Consider the following 15,383-nt stretch of genomic DNA (forward strand, 5'->3'; position numbering starts at 1 on the left):
TTGGGCTCAAATCTCATTTTAGGTGTGACCAGGCATAAATATAAGTCATTTTTAAATACAGAAATACTAATTAATATACAATTAGTAGTAGTGAATGAATTAACTCATTAATTCACCAATTCTGATTTATTCTAACTAATATTAATGCATTGAAAAGAAGAAAATTATTATACATTTCTGCTGTGATTTCTGATCGAAAAGTGCCATTAAAAGGCAGTCTAAAGCCTTTTTGTTTGCTAACAACTGAAGATAATTGAGCTTCCGTGTTTATTTGAAAATACCTTTTGTAATATACACCTCTCTCTGTCATCTTCAATGAGCTACAATAAGTGGCTCAACTCCTCATTTCATGTCATTATATCAGCAGGGAATCAGCAGGAAAAAATAGCTTGCACCAACACAAGAAACATGTAATAAGTCACTATAATAACATGTCTGTGCACAGGCTTTTCTGAACAAAACGAGCATGTAATCATGGATTAGGTTGACCTACGCTTAATGTCATGTTTGATATCACGGTCACTGTCATTGTTACGGTGATTTCTTCCTACATCCACGTCTAATCATCAGAAAACCTCACTCTGCATTTGAGTTGTCCTATCCTCTGGGTTCCCTCCTTATACATGAGAGTCTTTTCAATACACACTCACACAAATACTCAGAACACACTGCCAGACCTTCAGGACTCCAGCAATCATCTGCCACTCAGCTTAATCAAGACAAATCATTTGCTTGATTTTAATAAAAAGAATGACCTTCTACTGCTGCCAGGAGCATCAGAGGGATACAACAAAGCAGGAGGGATCCAGGGGTCAACAGGCCCCTCAGGTTTCCTTATGCTTACAGTCAGTCTTTGGTGAAGACAGATGCATACTTAATTTGCATTGGAAGCTTTAAATGCAGAGTTCTCTACCTAGTCAATGTCATAAATTTATTTAAAAAAATAATCAAGCACTTTATTAGAAAAACTGAAAGATTAATAATATTATTTGACAGAAACAAAGATGAAATGGAAAATTATCCAAATTTTCTTTAAATAAAATAATAATAAAATAAAAAAAGAGAACAATTTCTGACTCACTCTTTCAGCATTCAGTTTAACTAGGCATATTCTTTTATTTGATATAAAATACATAAAGGTAATACATAAAGTATATACACTGTATCAACAGTGTTTATATGTTAACCCCCACTATTACCCCTTCCCCTCCCCAATCACCAACTCCACCCTGACCCATTTCCCATCAAACGAATCCCAGATCCCCAGCCTTCTACATTACACCTCCCGAAAGCTGCCACCCTCCCCAACTCCATGCACCACTCCCAAAATGAGGGGGATCCAGCTGACTTCCATCCCATTAAAATAATCTGCCTGCCTATCATAACACTGGTCAGGACCCAATTTTTTATGTGTTTATCCCCTATATTGATGACTTCCCCATAGCCTAAAATACAGAGTCTGGGGCAAAATTAAATTTGAGTGCCCAATACGTCACACATAAAACTCTGAACCTTCAACCAAAATTATTGGATTTTAACACACCACAAAAAAACATGGGTTGCATCTCCATCTTATGATTGGCATCGCCAGCAGGTGGCGCAGCTGTAAATACCTATAGAATTGAGATTTGGGATTCCCAAAATGTTGAACCAAATTTTCAAAAGATCTCAACACTCCACTCTCATATAGCTCATTGAGTGTAGTAATGGGAAGGGGACTTACATAATTTAGGGTTCAGCCATATGCTTGAGGTAACATTTAAATAAATGTCTGAATTAAACACTCTGTACTCTTTTGCAAATGCGAAATAACTTTGTGCAACTTAACTTCTCCAGTTAGTTTGATTGAAAGGTTTCCAATGGCAAAATAGGAGTAAGAACTTCCTGTTCAATACAAAACCAGGGAGGGGCTCTCTCAGGTGGAAGCCAAATACCTGAGACCGAATGCATAATTATAAAATAAAATCTTGGGTAGGCCTAGCCCACCTTTGTCAATCGGGCTATGTAACCTACTGAAGTGTAATCTGGGACATTTACCATTACAAATGAAGGACTTTGCTATGCTATAGAATTTCTTGAAATAAGAGAGGGGGAAATATACAGGGAGAGATTGTAGCAGGTAGTGAATTTTGGAATACAATTCATTTGAATAACATTAACCTTCCCAATCATGGATAAATGTAATGAAGCCCATCTACCCACATTGCACGAAAACCTTTTTATTAAGGGATCAAAATGAACTAAATCAGACAAATTTGCTGGGAATAAAATGCACAAAATACTTAATGCCCTGTTTGTGCCACTGGAAGGCACCCGGCTGGAAAGCTGTTACTGGGCAGTGTGCTGTCAAAGTCAAAGCTTTGGATTTAGACCAATTGACTCTGTATCCTGTGAACTTCTGTGGAGGCATGGCATAGATCTTGTAGGGTTGGAGACAAATAACAAAATATAATCTGTGTAAAGCAAAAGCTTTTGCACCATACCTCCCGCCACCACCCATGGAAAATCATACTCCTTTCTTATCGCTGCTGCTAATGGTTCCAGGGCCATAACAATAAGGCAGAAAGAGGGTAACCCTGCCAGGTGCCCCTATCTAGAGTAAAATAATCTGAAATTAATCAATTTGTTTGTACCGCCGATACCGGGTGACTATAAAGTCATTTAATCTATATAAATCCAATAAATATAAGTTTTCCCGAACCCATATATTTCCAAAATCTTAAAAAGATAATCCCATTCTACCAAATCAAATGCCTTTTTGGCATCAAGTGAGATGGCAGCGACCAGAGTCTGATCATTCACCACTGACCACATGATATTGATGAAATGCCTAATGTTATCAGAAGAGCTCCGGCCTCAAATAAACCCCACCTGATCTACAGTATGTGTATAAGAGATGTCATAACTTTACTTAATCGGTTAGCCAGAATTTTTGACAATATTTTTACGTCTAGCTGGATCAGGGAAATTGGACGGTAACTCTTACACTCGCTTGGATATTTGTCCTTTTTTAGAATCAGACTGATCCGGGGTTGCGTCATGGTTGGCGGGAGCTTTCCATTCTTTTATGAATCCGTATAAACTTCTAACAAAATTGGAGTCAGATCTGTAGCATAAGATCTAAAAAATTCTGCGGCAAAACATCTGGTCCAGGAGCCTCGCCAAGCTCCTCCAAGGTTATCTCAGAATCATTCAAATTGTTTTGCTCAATCGTCAGTTTAGGGAGTTCTAATGGTTCCACAAATTTCATAATATCTTCATCAGTAGACAAAGACATGGAACTATGAAGATCAAGCTAAAATTCTTTAAAAGCATTATTAATATCATTGGCCGAGGTAAATATTTCACCACCAGCAGATTTCACTGAGGGAATGGTATAAAAAGACACTCTCTGCTTTATATATCTAGTCTAAAGATTCCCTGCTTTGTCCTCCAACTCAACGTATAACTGCCTTGCCCTGAATAGCCAAAACTCCACCTTCCGTGACAAAATAGTATTATATCTATATTTCAATTGGGTCCATTTTCTGAGGCCATCAGATGACATTTGGCGCTTCAGCTCTGCCTCGGCACTTTTAATATTCCCTTCCAACTCCACAAGTATTCAGGCTTTGGATTTTTTGGTAAATGAGGCATACTGTATGATCCGGCCCTTAAGAACTGCCTTAAGTGCCTCCCAAGCCCACAGAGGATACTGAGGACCAGTTGGTCTCCATATAACATTAATTTTAGTCTTTAACATTTGTTGAAATTCAGGATTTTGCAAAATGGGTACATTAATAATACAAATAATAATAATTCCTTACATTTGTATAGCACTTTTCTTGACACTCAAAGTGCCACCACCACCACTAAATTGCCAATTATATGATTTTTTTTCCGTATGTGGCAACACCTCTAAACTCACCAGGGCATGATCTGTGACTGAGACTGAAGATGTTTCCAATTGAGCAATCAACAACAAATGGATATATAAAAAAATGTATTCTAGAATAAATCTTATGGACTGATCGTACGTAAAAAAAGGCGAGTAAATATTAGCCAAAATCAACCTTTGCCCCTGAATTTCTGCTAAAACAATAATGACTCTTCCTAATTTATTTTTAATCTGTTTGAGACATTTGAATTGTAGATGTTTACTTATCAATGTAATGACTCCACTGCTCTTACTTGAGCCAGCACTAAAGAAAAAATGTCCACCCCATATCTTCCCAAAATGTTCAGCTTCTGAAGAGAAAGATGCGTTTCTTGAAGAAACACTATATCATATTTCTTAAGTTTAAGAAGAAAAATAACCTTCCTTCTTATTATGGGGTGCCCATAGACAATCCAACTCATATTAACATTTGACATTTTGACATTAGAAAAAATAGATTGTGCGTCAAAAATACAACTAATCCAGATAATCAATCCGTTTCTCGACACCCCCACTCTTGTAACCACCTCAGTGAATTTTGTCTCCATGGCAGTGATTGATTGATGTATTACAGCAAGATCCTCGAAGTCAGTAACGACTTTCGTCAGTATAGCCAGAATGTTCAACAATTCTTGCTGAAATTTCCTCACTTCTCTGGACAAAACGGCTCCCTGGCTTGCGGCCTGCTGCTCAGGGGCATCAGCTTGAGCACTTGTCTTTTAATGTCTCAAGAGCTTGAGTATTTTTAATAATTTTACATTGTTTTCATAGAACAGTTAAGGATCAGGGTGTAAACATTACTTGACGATACGTAGATGTTTTGTTCTACAACATATATTACATAAAAATATTTTAAAAAGTATGCAATTCAAAATGGCTTAAAACTTCTTGTTTGAGTTATGAAAGTGTGTAGTACTGTATATGTAGTAGAACAAAACGTCCACGTATTGTCAAGTAATGTTTACCACAGACCTTATTTTACTCATGAATACAAAACTCCTATTATAAACCCCATAGGAAAATCTAGAGGGAACCCATGGCAAATTATCTTCCGGGTTTGTGGACTACAACCCGAACAGCTCTATATACTTAGATATATACTGAATGTATCCTTTTCAACGTACTATATATACTACCGGTGAAATCTTTTGAAACACTTGACTAAAATGTTTCTCATGATCTTAAAAACCTTTTGATCTGAAGGCATATGCTTAAATGTTTGAAATTAGTTTTGTAGATAAAAAATATAATTGTGACACCATATTAATTAATTTCATTATATAACAAAAAAAAAAAAAAAAACATTTTTGAAATTGATGACTTGGACCAAATAATAAAGAAAAGCAGCCAATAAGTGCCCAACATAGATGGGAAATCCTTAAATACTGTTTAAAAAGCATCCCAGGGTGATACCTCAAGTAGTTGGTTGAGAAAATGTCAAGAGTACATTTCTGAAAATTCTAGGCAAAGGGTGACTACTTTGAAGATGCTAAACTATAACACAACTTTTATTATTTTTGGATTGTGTTTAGTCACAACATAATTCCCATAGTTCCATTTGTGTTATTCCATAGTTTTGATAACTTTACTATTATTCTAAAATGTGAAGAATTTATATATATATATATATATATATATATATATATATATATATATATATATATATATATATATATATATATATATATATAATGAGTAACTGTTTCAAAACTTTTGACCGGTAGTGTATTTATATTATATCCTTTTTTTTTTTTTTTTAACTATAAATTCTTCTCCCTGCCAAGAAGTTGGCAATACACACAAATAATGAAAATCGCAAGAAACAAAAGAAGAAGAATATGAAAGTGAAAGTGGAGATTGATTGAAAACAAATGTATCTGTTTCTCACCCCCACTTATTATATAGCTTCTAAAGACATGGATTTAACCACTGGAGTTTTAAATCTAACTTTTATGCTGTTAAAGGGTTAGTTCACACAAAAATGAAAATTATCCCATAATTTACTCACCCTCAAGCCATCCTAGGTGTATATAACTTTCTTCTTTCAGCCAAAAAACGGCCGTATTCCACGCATTCACGAGAGATGAACATATGTTCAGACATATGACGTAGGCATAGTGTAAGCTCCGCTGAGAAGTGATGAACGCGAAAGCACAGAGGATAGAGGAAGCCTGTGAACGCATGAACAGCCTTTACCGGAAGTCAGTGATTATAGTTTATAAAGTTATATATATATATATATAGATATTTTTCTTACAAAAATGCATCGCTTCACTTCAGAAGGCCTTTATTAACCCCCTGGAGCCATATGGATAACTTTTTTGATGGATGGATGTGCTTTTTTCAAAATCTAAGGTACCATTCACTCCCATTATAAAGCTGAAGAGCTAGGATATTTTTTAATATAACTCTGATTGTGTTTGGCTGAAAGAAGAAAGTCATATGCACCTACAATTACTTGAGGGTGAGTAAATTATGGGATGATTTTCATTTTTGGGTGAACTAACCCTTTAATCTGCTTTTGGAGATTCAAAATTTTGTTACCCATTGACTTGCATTTTGAGGACCTTCAGAGCTGAAATATTCTTATAAAAATCTTTGTATTCTGCAGAAAAGAAAGTTATTCACATCTGGGATGTCATGAGGGTGAGTGAATGATGACAGAATTTCCATTTTATGGCTTTGGTCATAGGCCTACCACAAACACGACGTTGCGAAATATGCTAGAACTATGACTATGGAAGCAAATTAACAGTGTGATGACAGTTTTCCATCATAAAGAAGCTGTTTTAAACACAATTAGATTTTGCTTAGCCTTTATTTCAATTTAAGTTTCATTAATCTGCGCGTCTGGTCAAATCTCGACGTTCCCTTAGCTGCGCTGCCTCATATTGTTTCCCATAATGCAGCGCTCTTCTGTCATGGCCGCTCACTGATGACACTTGCAGCACATGTGCAGAAATCAAACCCATTACAGCGAGCAGTGAACGGCAGCCGGTATCACAGCGGAGCACACGAGCTCTTCACGTTTCACACTCACAGCCGGAGCCACTCTTTATCGACGTGACGCGTATTTTACTTCTTTACTGAGGGTTGACGACGACGATGATGATGCTTGAGCTGGCGGTTCTGGGCGGACAGAGTCCGGACTGGAAACAGAGCGGCATCAGCACCACAGGTAAGAGACGAAAAGCATCGTAGCAGACACCCTGCAAGGTATTTGGGATGAGGCATACGTTAGAGCTATTTGGTTGGAAATTTAAGCTGCTATGCGTTTAAAATATTGTTGGTATAAGATGATTATAATACTATTAGCTGAGGTTTAATGGTTGCACCCATTTACTGTTGATAATCTGTATTTACTCTTCAGAGTCAGAGCGTGGTTACTGGTCTGAATATATTGCGCGTTGGTCAGTGCTTGCTGGACACCTCTGGTCTCAGCAGTTACACACTCTCACGTGGTTTTAAAGTGCCGCACGTGTGTTGACATCTCTCGCACAACACCGACCCACGGATCAATCAAAAATGTCCAGATGGACCCCCTCGAAAATGAGATGTTACATCTCAAAAGGATATCCTTTTAATAAATTCCAATTCAATTTGAATGTCCGCTGACTGTGAACTTGGCGGGGTTTTGACAACTATCGGACAGCATGACTGCTGTGTTTCTGTCATTTACATTGTGTATGGAGAGGTCAATGTGTTCAGCTTTAGTACATCGGAGTACAGAGCTCACGAGACGCGTGTGTATCCTGTTGATCAAAGATATACTGGCGAGAGAATGCTGTTTGTGTTTAGGCGTTGTGAGGGGCCGTTCAGACCGAACGTGTTATTGCACTAAAAAGCTAGACGCAGCGCGACAAATGGAGCAAAGTAGGTGTCTCGAGACGCGTTGTTGGCAGCTGAAATTCTTTTTTTAACTTGACACTGGGTCTAAAACGGCGAGCTCTTGCGCGAGACGCTGGAACAACAGCAAGATGCTACGCAACGTTCATAGACGACCATCATGCGCGTTTACATTGAAAACAAATTTAAAACAACACTGACGGACGGGATAACGTGGTCGGTGTGAACAGCCCCTTGCACATGTCTACTCCGCATAATTACGTTATTGGGTGTTTTAGCACTGTGCGCTTTTTTGAGGTTACTAGTGGGCGTTCACACTGGACACGTCCAGTCTGCGCTATTTTAATTGTTATACACATGCTTTGGATTTCCAGTTAATTTGCTGTTGCGCTGCACTGTGAGCGTTTGCGTTCTAGTCCAAAGAAGTTGAACTATTTGACACCCCCCTGCGTTCTGTTTCATTTGGACGCACTCCCTCTAGCTGTTTTTCAACCCAAGTACGTTACCTGTGTGAACGCCCCCATTTGAAAGGAAGGTGGACCTGTCCGGGCGGTCTGTTGGACTTAGCAGTGCTGCCAGACATACCGATAGACATTAAAACAAAGAGTGTTAACCAAGCAAAGCGCACTGGCTTCCTAGTTTTTGTATTTGTGCATTTGTATATATCCTGTATTGCATTCCTCCCCCATGCATCCTCTATTCTCTCTTCCTCTGTCTCTGACTTTCTCTCAACATCTACCCCACGCTCTCCCAAACATCAAGGTCAGAAGCGATTAATGTGCAATTCACATGGTAGTGTATGAGATGTCGATCTGATCTTCAGTAAAACTATTTCAGTCCGTCCCCATTCAGTCACATTTGTTCATGCCACTTTCTTCTCAGAAGATATCGGCGTCCAAGTGCTTTTTGGAAGCAAAGTGTACTTCTAGAAATAGTGCTGCTTACATCACTCACATCAGAGGTGGCACCATTTTGTTTCTGCAGATCTAATCTGAAATGTGATTTATTAAAAAAAAATAAACTTTAAATGTAACTCTCCATATAATGTCCTCACAAATTCATTATTGTCAGGAATAGCAGATATGCATTTGGAATGTTTTAAGGTCAGGTTATGTGCAGTGGAGTGTTTTTGGAGACCGCAGCACAGACCCTTACAAACATTTTAATAAGTGTTTGGATAATATTCTGGCTAACATTGGTGCAAATAAACTGCAAGTTTATTACAAATAAATAGTTTATTATAATAATAATTCTAAAGAAAAATGTATTCATATTTTGAAGTGTATTTTCTTTTCTCTTCTGTGTTGAGTAAGTTTCTATGAAACTGTAGTTTACCAAGCTGAGCTACTCATCATTTAAAGTAGTTAAACCAGAGTTTTATAAGTTAAGGTTGCATGTGTGCTTCATACACCGCAAGAAGTAATTTTTACTTATTTAACTTCAAATATAAAAATTAAATAAGAAAATAGGGATAAACTGATTTCCTTTTAAGGCTTTAAAAAAACGTATGAATGCCATGAAAACATTATTTTATATATCAAAATATTTCTAAATGCTTAAAATATGTTTCTGTTTTTGGTAATTTTGTTTGTCAGTTTTACATTTTCACTTGTTTTTGTAATTCATATATTGTCATATTTTTTAAATAAACAATAAAATATGATTTAGATATAATGGCATATAATGATTTAAAAAAAAAAATTATATTACTTTACATATACTGTTGAAGTCAGAAGTTTACATACACATATGTTGAAGTAATTAAAACAACTTTTTAACCACTCCACAGATTTCATATTAGCAAACTGTAGTTTTGGCATGTTATTTAGGACATCTACTTTGTCCTATGTGCATGACATGAGAAATTTGTCTGGTTCTTCCTTGGGAGCAATTTCCAAATGCCTGAAGTTACCACATTCGTCTGTACAAACAATAGTATGCAAGTATTAACACCAAGGGACCAGCCATCATACAGCTCAGGAAGGAGACGCATTCTGTCTCCTAGAGATGAACGTAGTTTGGTGTGAAAAATGCAAATCAATCCCAGAACAACAGCAAAGGACCTTGTGAAGATGCTGGTGGAAACAGGTAGAACAAGTATCTATATCCACAGTAAAACGAGTCCTATATCGACATAACCTGAAAGGCTGCTCAGCAAGTAAGATGCCACTGCTCCAAAACCGGGTGCTTCGCTGCAGGAGGGACTAGTGCACTTCGCAAAATAGATGGGATCATGAGGAAGGAAAATTATGTGGATATATTGAAGTAACATCTCAAGACAGCCAGGACGTTAAAGCTTTGTTGCAAATGTGTCTTCCAAATGAATAATGTCCCCAATATATGAGCCCTGACCACAATTCAATAAAAAATTTGTGGGCAGAACTGAAAAAGCGTGTTCGAGCATGGAGGCCTACAAACCTGACTCTGTTACACCAGCTCTGTATGGCGGAATGGGCCAAAGTTCTAGCAACTTATTGTGAGAAGCTTGTGGAAGGCTACCCAAAACATTTGACCCAAGTAAAACAATTTAAAGGCAATGCTACCAAATACTAAGGAAGTGTATGTAAACTTCTGACCCACTGGGAATGTGCTTGTATAAATAATAGCTGAAATAAATAATTCTCTCTACTATTATTCTGACATTTCACATTCTTAAGATAAAGAAGTGATCCTAACTGACCTAAGACGGGGAATGTTTTCAACTTATAAATGTCAGGAATTGTGACAAATTAGTTTATCATACCTTCTTTATATAACATCCATCCCTTGCTCGCTTTTGGCCTCTATCGGCTGAGGCTTTTCAGATAGATAAATAGCAGCACAGGGCAGGAAAGTGCAGCATAGTGAGCGAGTGTGTTTCCCTCTAGGACAGTTTATTTTAAACAAAAGGAGTACAATACCGAACTGATGTGGATTGATAGAAAAGCCTGTCTGCGCACACAATGGTGTGAGGAACTGAACGGTGGTCCAGATCGCAATATATGTAATTGTAACAATATCAGATATTATTAATAAAACATGGGAACTCATTGCGTGGGCGTTTTTTGTCCCCATATTTGGATTTTCTGGGATATTTTGCCCCGAGTCCCCATTAATTTCCGATACAATTGGCATTGTATCTTTCTAAGGTATTTAAAAAGATTGTTTTAGACATATAGTAACAAGTAAACAAGATATCCCCACATATATGTCAAGCTACATTGTGTTAATGCTTGACACAGTTAAAACATTGCCTACCTTAAAAACAAGTGGTTTTGATCAGGGTTAAACGTTTTCAGACAGTTCCCTCTTACCTGAATGAACGCCTCCTTTCCAGAATGAAAGGAAATATGCAGAAAATGACTTTACAGTTCTTGTATAGTGACTGGGCAGAAAGACTTGGAGATGATAGAAAAGAGAGGACACCGGCGCCAGTTTATGCAAGCTGCTGTGCTCGTGATGCTGTGCCCTGCGAGCTTTCGAACATAGCGTTTTTAGTTTATAAACAAATTTAGTGCATATAACTTGCTGATTTCTTCTTCCCAAAAACTTCACTAAAATTCAGAAATATTATGTATTTTTTTTGTACTTTGGAATTGTGGTGAAAAATAACTAGCGAATTTGAATACTTCATTTTTAATCAATCAACTCAAGTGAAAGTACTATTATTTATACTTAAATTAGAAAACAATGTGAAAAATATACTCAAGTACTGTAACGAGTTACTTTACACCCCTGACTGTATGTATGAACCCTCTATGAACAGTAACATTTGCCATTACACAATATTTTAAAGTGAATCCTGAGCTCTTTGCATTCACAATCAAAGTTTATTTTTGATCGTTTATATTTTCTCTGACGTGGCATTTATAGATTTACCTAAAATTCAGTTATTTGGGCATTAAAATGTGATTGGAATTTGAATGGCACAATAATCGCTGTTATGTATGCTAACTAATAATGAGATCAAATAACTGCAATCAGATGATTATTTATTGCAACCGGCCTAACCGCCACGGTCTCTCCTATGGTAAAACACATAGGGTGTTATCTCAGTATAAAAGATCTCTGGTTAAGTTTTTGCCCAAATGTATTTTTTACCAAATTCTCCTTAACAGAAAAACAGCACATTCAGACAGTTCTTTAACACTTTCAGAAATCAGAATTTCTGCATTTTTTAAAACTATTTTATAAATATGTATTTGAAGTCAAAGAATAATCTATTATGCTGCCACTGCGCCAGACTACATTTAACGGAAGGCCAGCTGATAGTGAATTGGAACACACAAATTAGGCTTCTAATTTAAATGTCATCTAATGTTAATGTATCAATGCCTCAGACTTACTGAGAAAATAATGTGCCGATCAGTAATCGAGGTATCAATATATTATAACATTCCTAGTGTCTGCTGAAAGTGAATTTCTTTTGCATATTTGAAATTAAGTTGATGAGCTCTGAAGCTTTCCATTTTCTCTTTTTCTCTTAACAAATGGAGTCATTTTTTTTCTGAAGTCATAAAGCTAGTCTTCACATACATGCACCTGCCTTTACTAACACTGAGTTGAGATCTTAGAATAAAGTTCTCTAGAGCAGAATGTTCGGGGCTTCAGTTTTAGAATATGAAAGTGCGAGAATTGTGTTTCTCTGTCGGAGGTGCTCACACATGTAAAATGTTTGCTAAATGTAAACTAATGGGAAGTTGGGAACCAACATATCATTGTGTCTGAGTGTGTCTTCAGCATGTCTGATCTTCTGTTTGTGTGTATTCAGATCCAGATGTTGAGGCACTGCTTCAGTTGGTGTTTGAGGGAGATTTTGAGGCCGTGCTCTTCAGTGCTACTGTGCAGGGGTTGCTGGGAGGTGTTCCTGAAGAGGATGATAGCATTGAGACTTATCTGGAGAGACGGGTGCTTGCTTACCTGAGCAATGCCACTGAAGACCAGAGGAGAGACAGGTGAGGACTTTGGATGTGAATTTTCTTTGATTTCTTTTTGGATTGTACTTGTAAAGAATGTTTAGCTGTGATATTATGTACCACTTAAGCTCATTTACTCAGCATAGTATAATTATAATGGGAAAAAATAAGAATATTTCTTTCTTTTATGAGCATTGGCAATTTCACTGGAATTATTTGATGTTCAATAACTATTTGCATGTGTCCGTTTACATTCATTTTGCGTTCCTAATTGCTGCAGGCTCATTTCTGTTCTTTCATTGGTTGATTTAATTGAGAGATTGATTTAATGAAATTCATTAGAATATAAATGCAAATGAGGACAAATTCAATTTGGGAAACTGGAGATTATGTAAAACTCAATTATGTATAATCTATTAAACTGGGATTTAGTTTAGTTATTCCTACCACTGAGATTCTTTTGGACCATATGTGTATTTAAAATGGAATGTTTTTAAGGAAGATTATTTGTTGGGAGATTGTAATAAATTCCTTAATTGCAATAATGGAATTTACATCCTCATGTCTGTCATATTTCATGTCATTCAAAGCAGGTTTAATGAGGCTGTAAATACATTAATATTAAATAGATATTTCTGTCTATAAAATATAATTGGATAAACGATGTTTTAAACTGTTGGATGATAGCCAATGTTTCCGCACATCAGTTGATCCTTTGCTAAGCTACAGTTTGCTCGCTCTGACAAGCTTTATAGAATTCACCATAAGAATGAATGGGAGATTAATAAACTGAATGATCATATTCTTGATGTTATACACTATTCGTGATGTTATACATGTTCATTATACTGTTATAACTTCATTATACTCTTGTTGCTCTATTATAAAAGTAATAAGGCTCGAGAGGCCATTCGTTGTTCTCAAAGAGGTACTCTGAGATTTCCTTAACATAGAGACTGTGCAACACGTCCCAACAAAACTGGAACGTGCTGTTCTAATCAAGGAAGCTGTCTACATTGCAAGTTACAATTGAACTTCCATTGTGGAGTGTAGCAGCTGGCCGCTGCAGCTCAGTGGAGATTTTTATTGTGTAAAGAATGAACAAAACCATTCAGAAGGGTTCCAACACCCTCCTCACACTTACAGCCATGAATGATAATTTTCAATAAACCCTGTTTAACATCCTTTCTCTTCAGAGAATGAATGAGGAAAGGTGTTGTGCTGCGCTCCTCAGCCATGCCTATTTTCTCATCTCTCCAATTCTCCGTCACATTCTCTCCTTTTATTTTTCTGTCTATAGACCTCCTCTCATTGTGAGCTCTCTAAGAGAGGAGGAGGGGGTGGGGGGGGGGAGGATAGGTTCTAGATGAGTGCAATGGTTGAATAGTAATGTTTTCTGCTGAGAAAAACTAGATGAGGTAGATGTATGTTTGTGTACTATTGAATGCAGGAGCTATATGTAATGTTTTTTTTGTCCACTGTATCTTTCATTCTTTGTCTCCCCCTCTGTTATATTGGTGTGCATTCTCATTTCTCAATCCTATATTATTTTAAAGGTGAGCAAACTACACAATGAGATTCATTTAAGATTGACCAATATGTTTTTTTTTATTGCCGATGCTTATATCCAGAGAGAAGGTTGGCCAATTGGCCGTTATAATGCCAATATATCACACAATTTAATATAGTAAATAACAAACATATAATTGCTAAAAAATGAAAACTCTTATTTAGTATTATACTCAATTTCACACTAAACTTAAACTTTGTAAAGAACCTAAAAACATATTTGCCTAACAAACAAACAATATTTTAAATGGTTGATGACAGTTTCTTCTGATTTCTGTTTAGTCATCAAATTTTAGTCATTTATTTTGCACATGAAGAAATTAATATATTAGGAAGAAGGACATAACAGTAGACACAGTAGTCCAGCAACCATGGATGGCATGTCTACAATGACAGAATCAAACCAATTGCACATACTTGTACCGCTCTGGAAAATATTAAGAGACCACTGCAAAATTATCAGTTTCTCTGAATTTACTATTTGTAGGTATGTGTTTGAGTAAAATGAAATTTCTGTTTTATTCAATTAAGTACTATCAACGTTTCTCCCAAATTCCAAATAATGAGGTTTCATGTAGTTTTTTGGCATTTCTCCCAAAGACAAACTCTGCTGTGTTCGGTACCATTTATTTTTGTCACATGACTCTGTCCGCCGAAAGTTTAACACTTTACTGACGGCACAAGTATTCTGAACTGAGATTAGTCAGTTTAAATTTTTAATTATGCGTTGCGTGTAGCAAAGCCAAAATACATTCTACACCTGGTCGCACAAAGTTAAATATAAAAGCAGCTATACGTTTTCTTGTTTAAATACCTATATTTATACTGCGTAAGAAACAATAATCATGGTATTATAAACACAATAACGTGATCAACTTGATTTTTATAGTATTCCTTTTAAGGAAAGAAAACAATATATAATTTCAGCAATCTGTGTTTCTGACACTTGTAAAGTGTTTTAAAGGAATACTGGAAAAATAAATAATCCTAAAGAGGCAAGCAGAGAGGAATGGGAGAGACAATGATGGAAGAATTAGGCTAACACTACCCCAATGTTTCTGGCTGTCCTGTCATTGATAAGCCTATTTTTTAAATTAGCAATAACTTGGACCGCCCTAAAATACATTTTGTAATCTTTTTTTTTTTTTTTCTGTTGG

At 36.4% G+C, this 15,383-nt stretch overlaps 1 protein-coding gene across 1 annotated transcript in view; it reads left to right on the forward strand.

Moving 5' to 3' along the window:
- The first annotated feature begins 6,845 nt into the window (after positions 1–6,845).
- The window catches only part of ttc27 (tetratricopeptide repeat domain 27), a 126,309-nt gene continuing 117,771 nt past the window's right edge, over positions 6,846–15,383 (forward strand). Inside the window, exons 1-2 of the mRNA XM_052153802.1 lie at positions 6,846–7,094; positions 12,513–12,696. Of these exons, the coding sequence (XP_052009762.1) occupies positions 7,022–7,094; positions 12,513–12,696 (257 nt within the window). The 5' untranslated portion in view covers positions 6,846–7,021. The remainder of the gene's footprint in view (positions 7,095–12,512; positions 12,697–15,383) is intronic.

This window comes from Xyrauchen texanus, chromosome 22, assembly GCF_025860055.1.
Source record: "Xyrauchen texanus isolate HMW12.3.18 chromosome 22, RBS_HiC_50CHRs, whole genome shotgun sequence".
NCBI lineage: Eukaryota > Metazoa > Chordata > Actinopteri > Cypriniformes > Catostomidae > Xyrauchen > Xyrauchen texanus.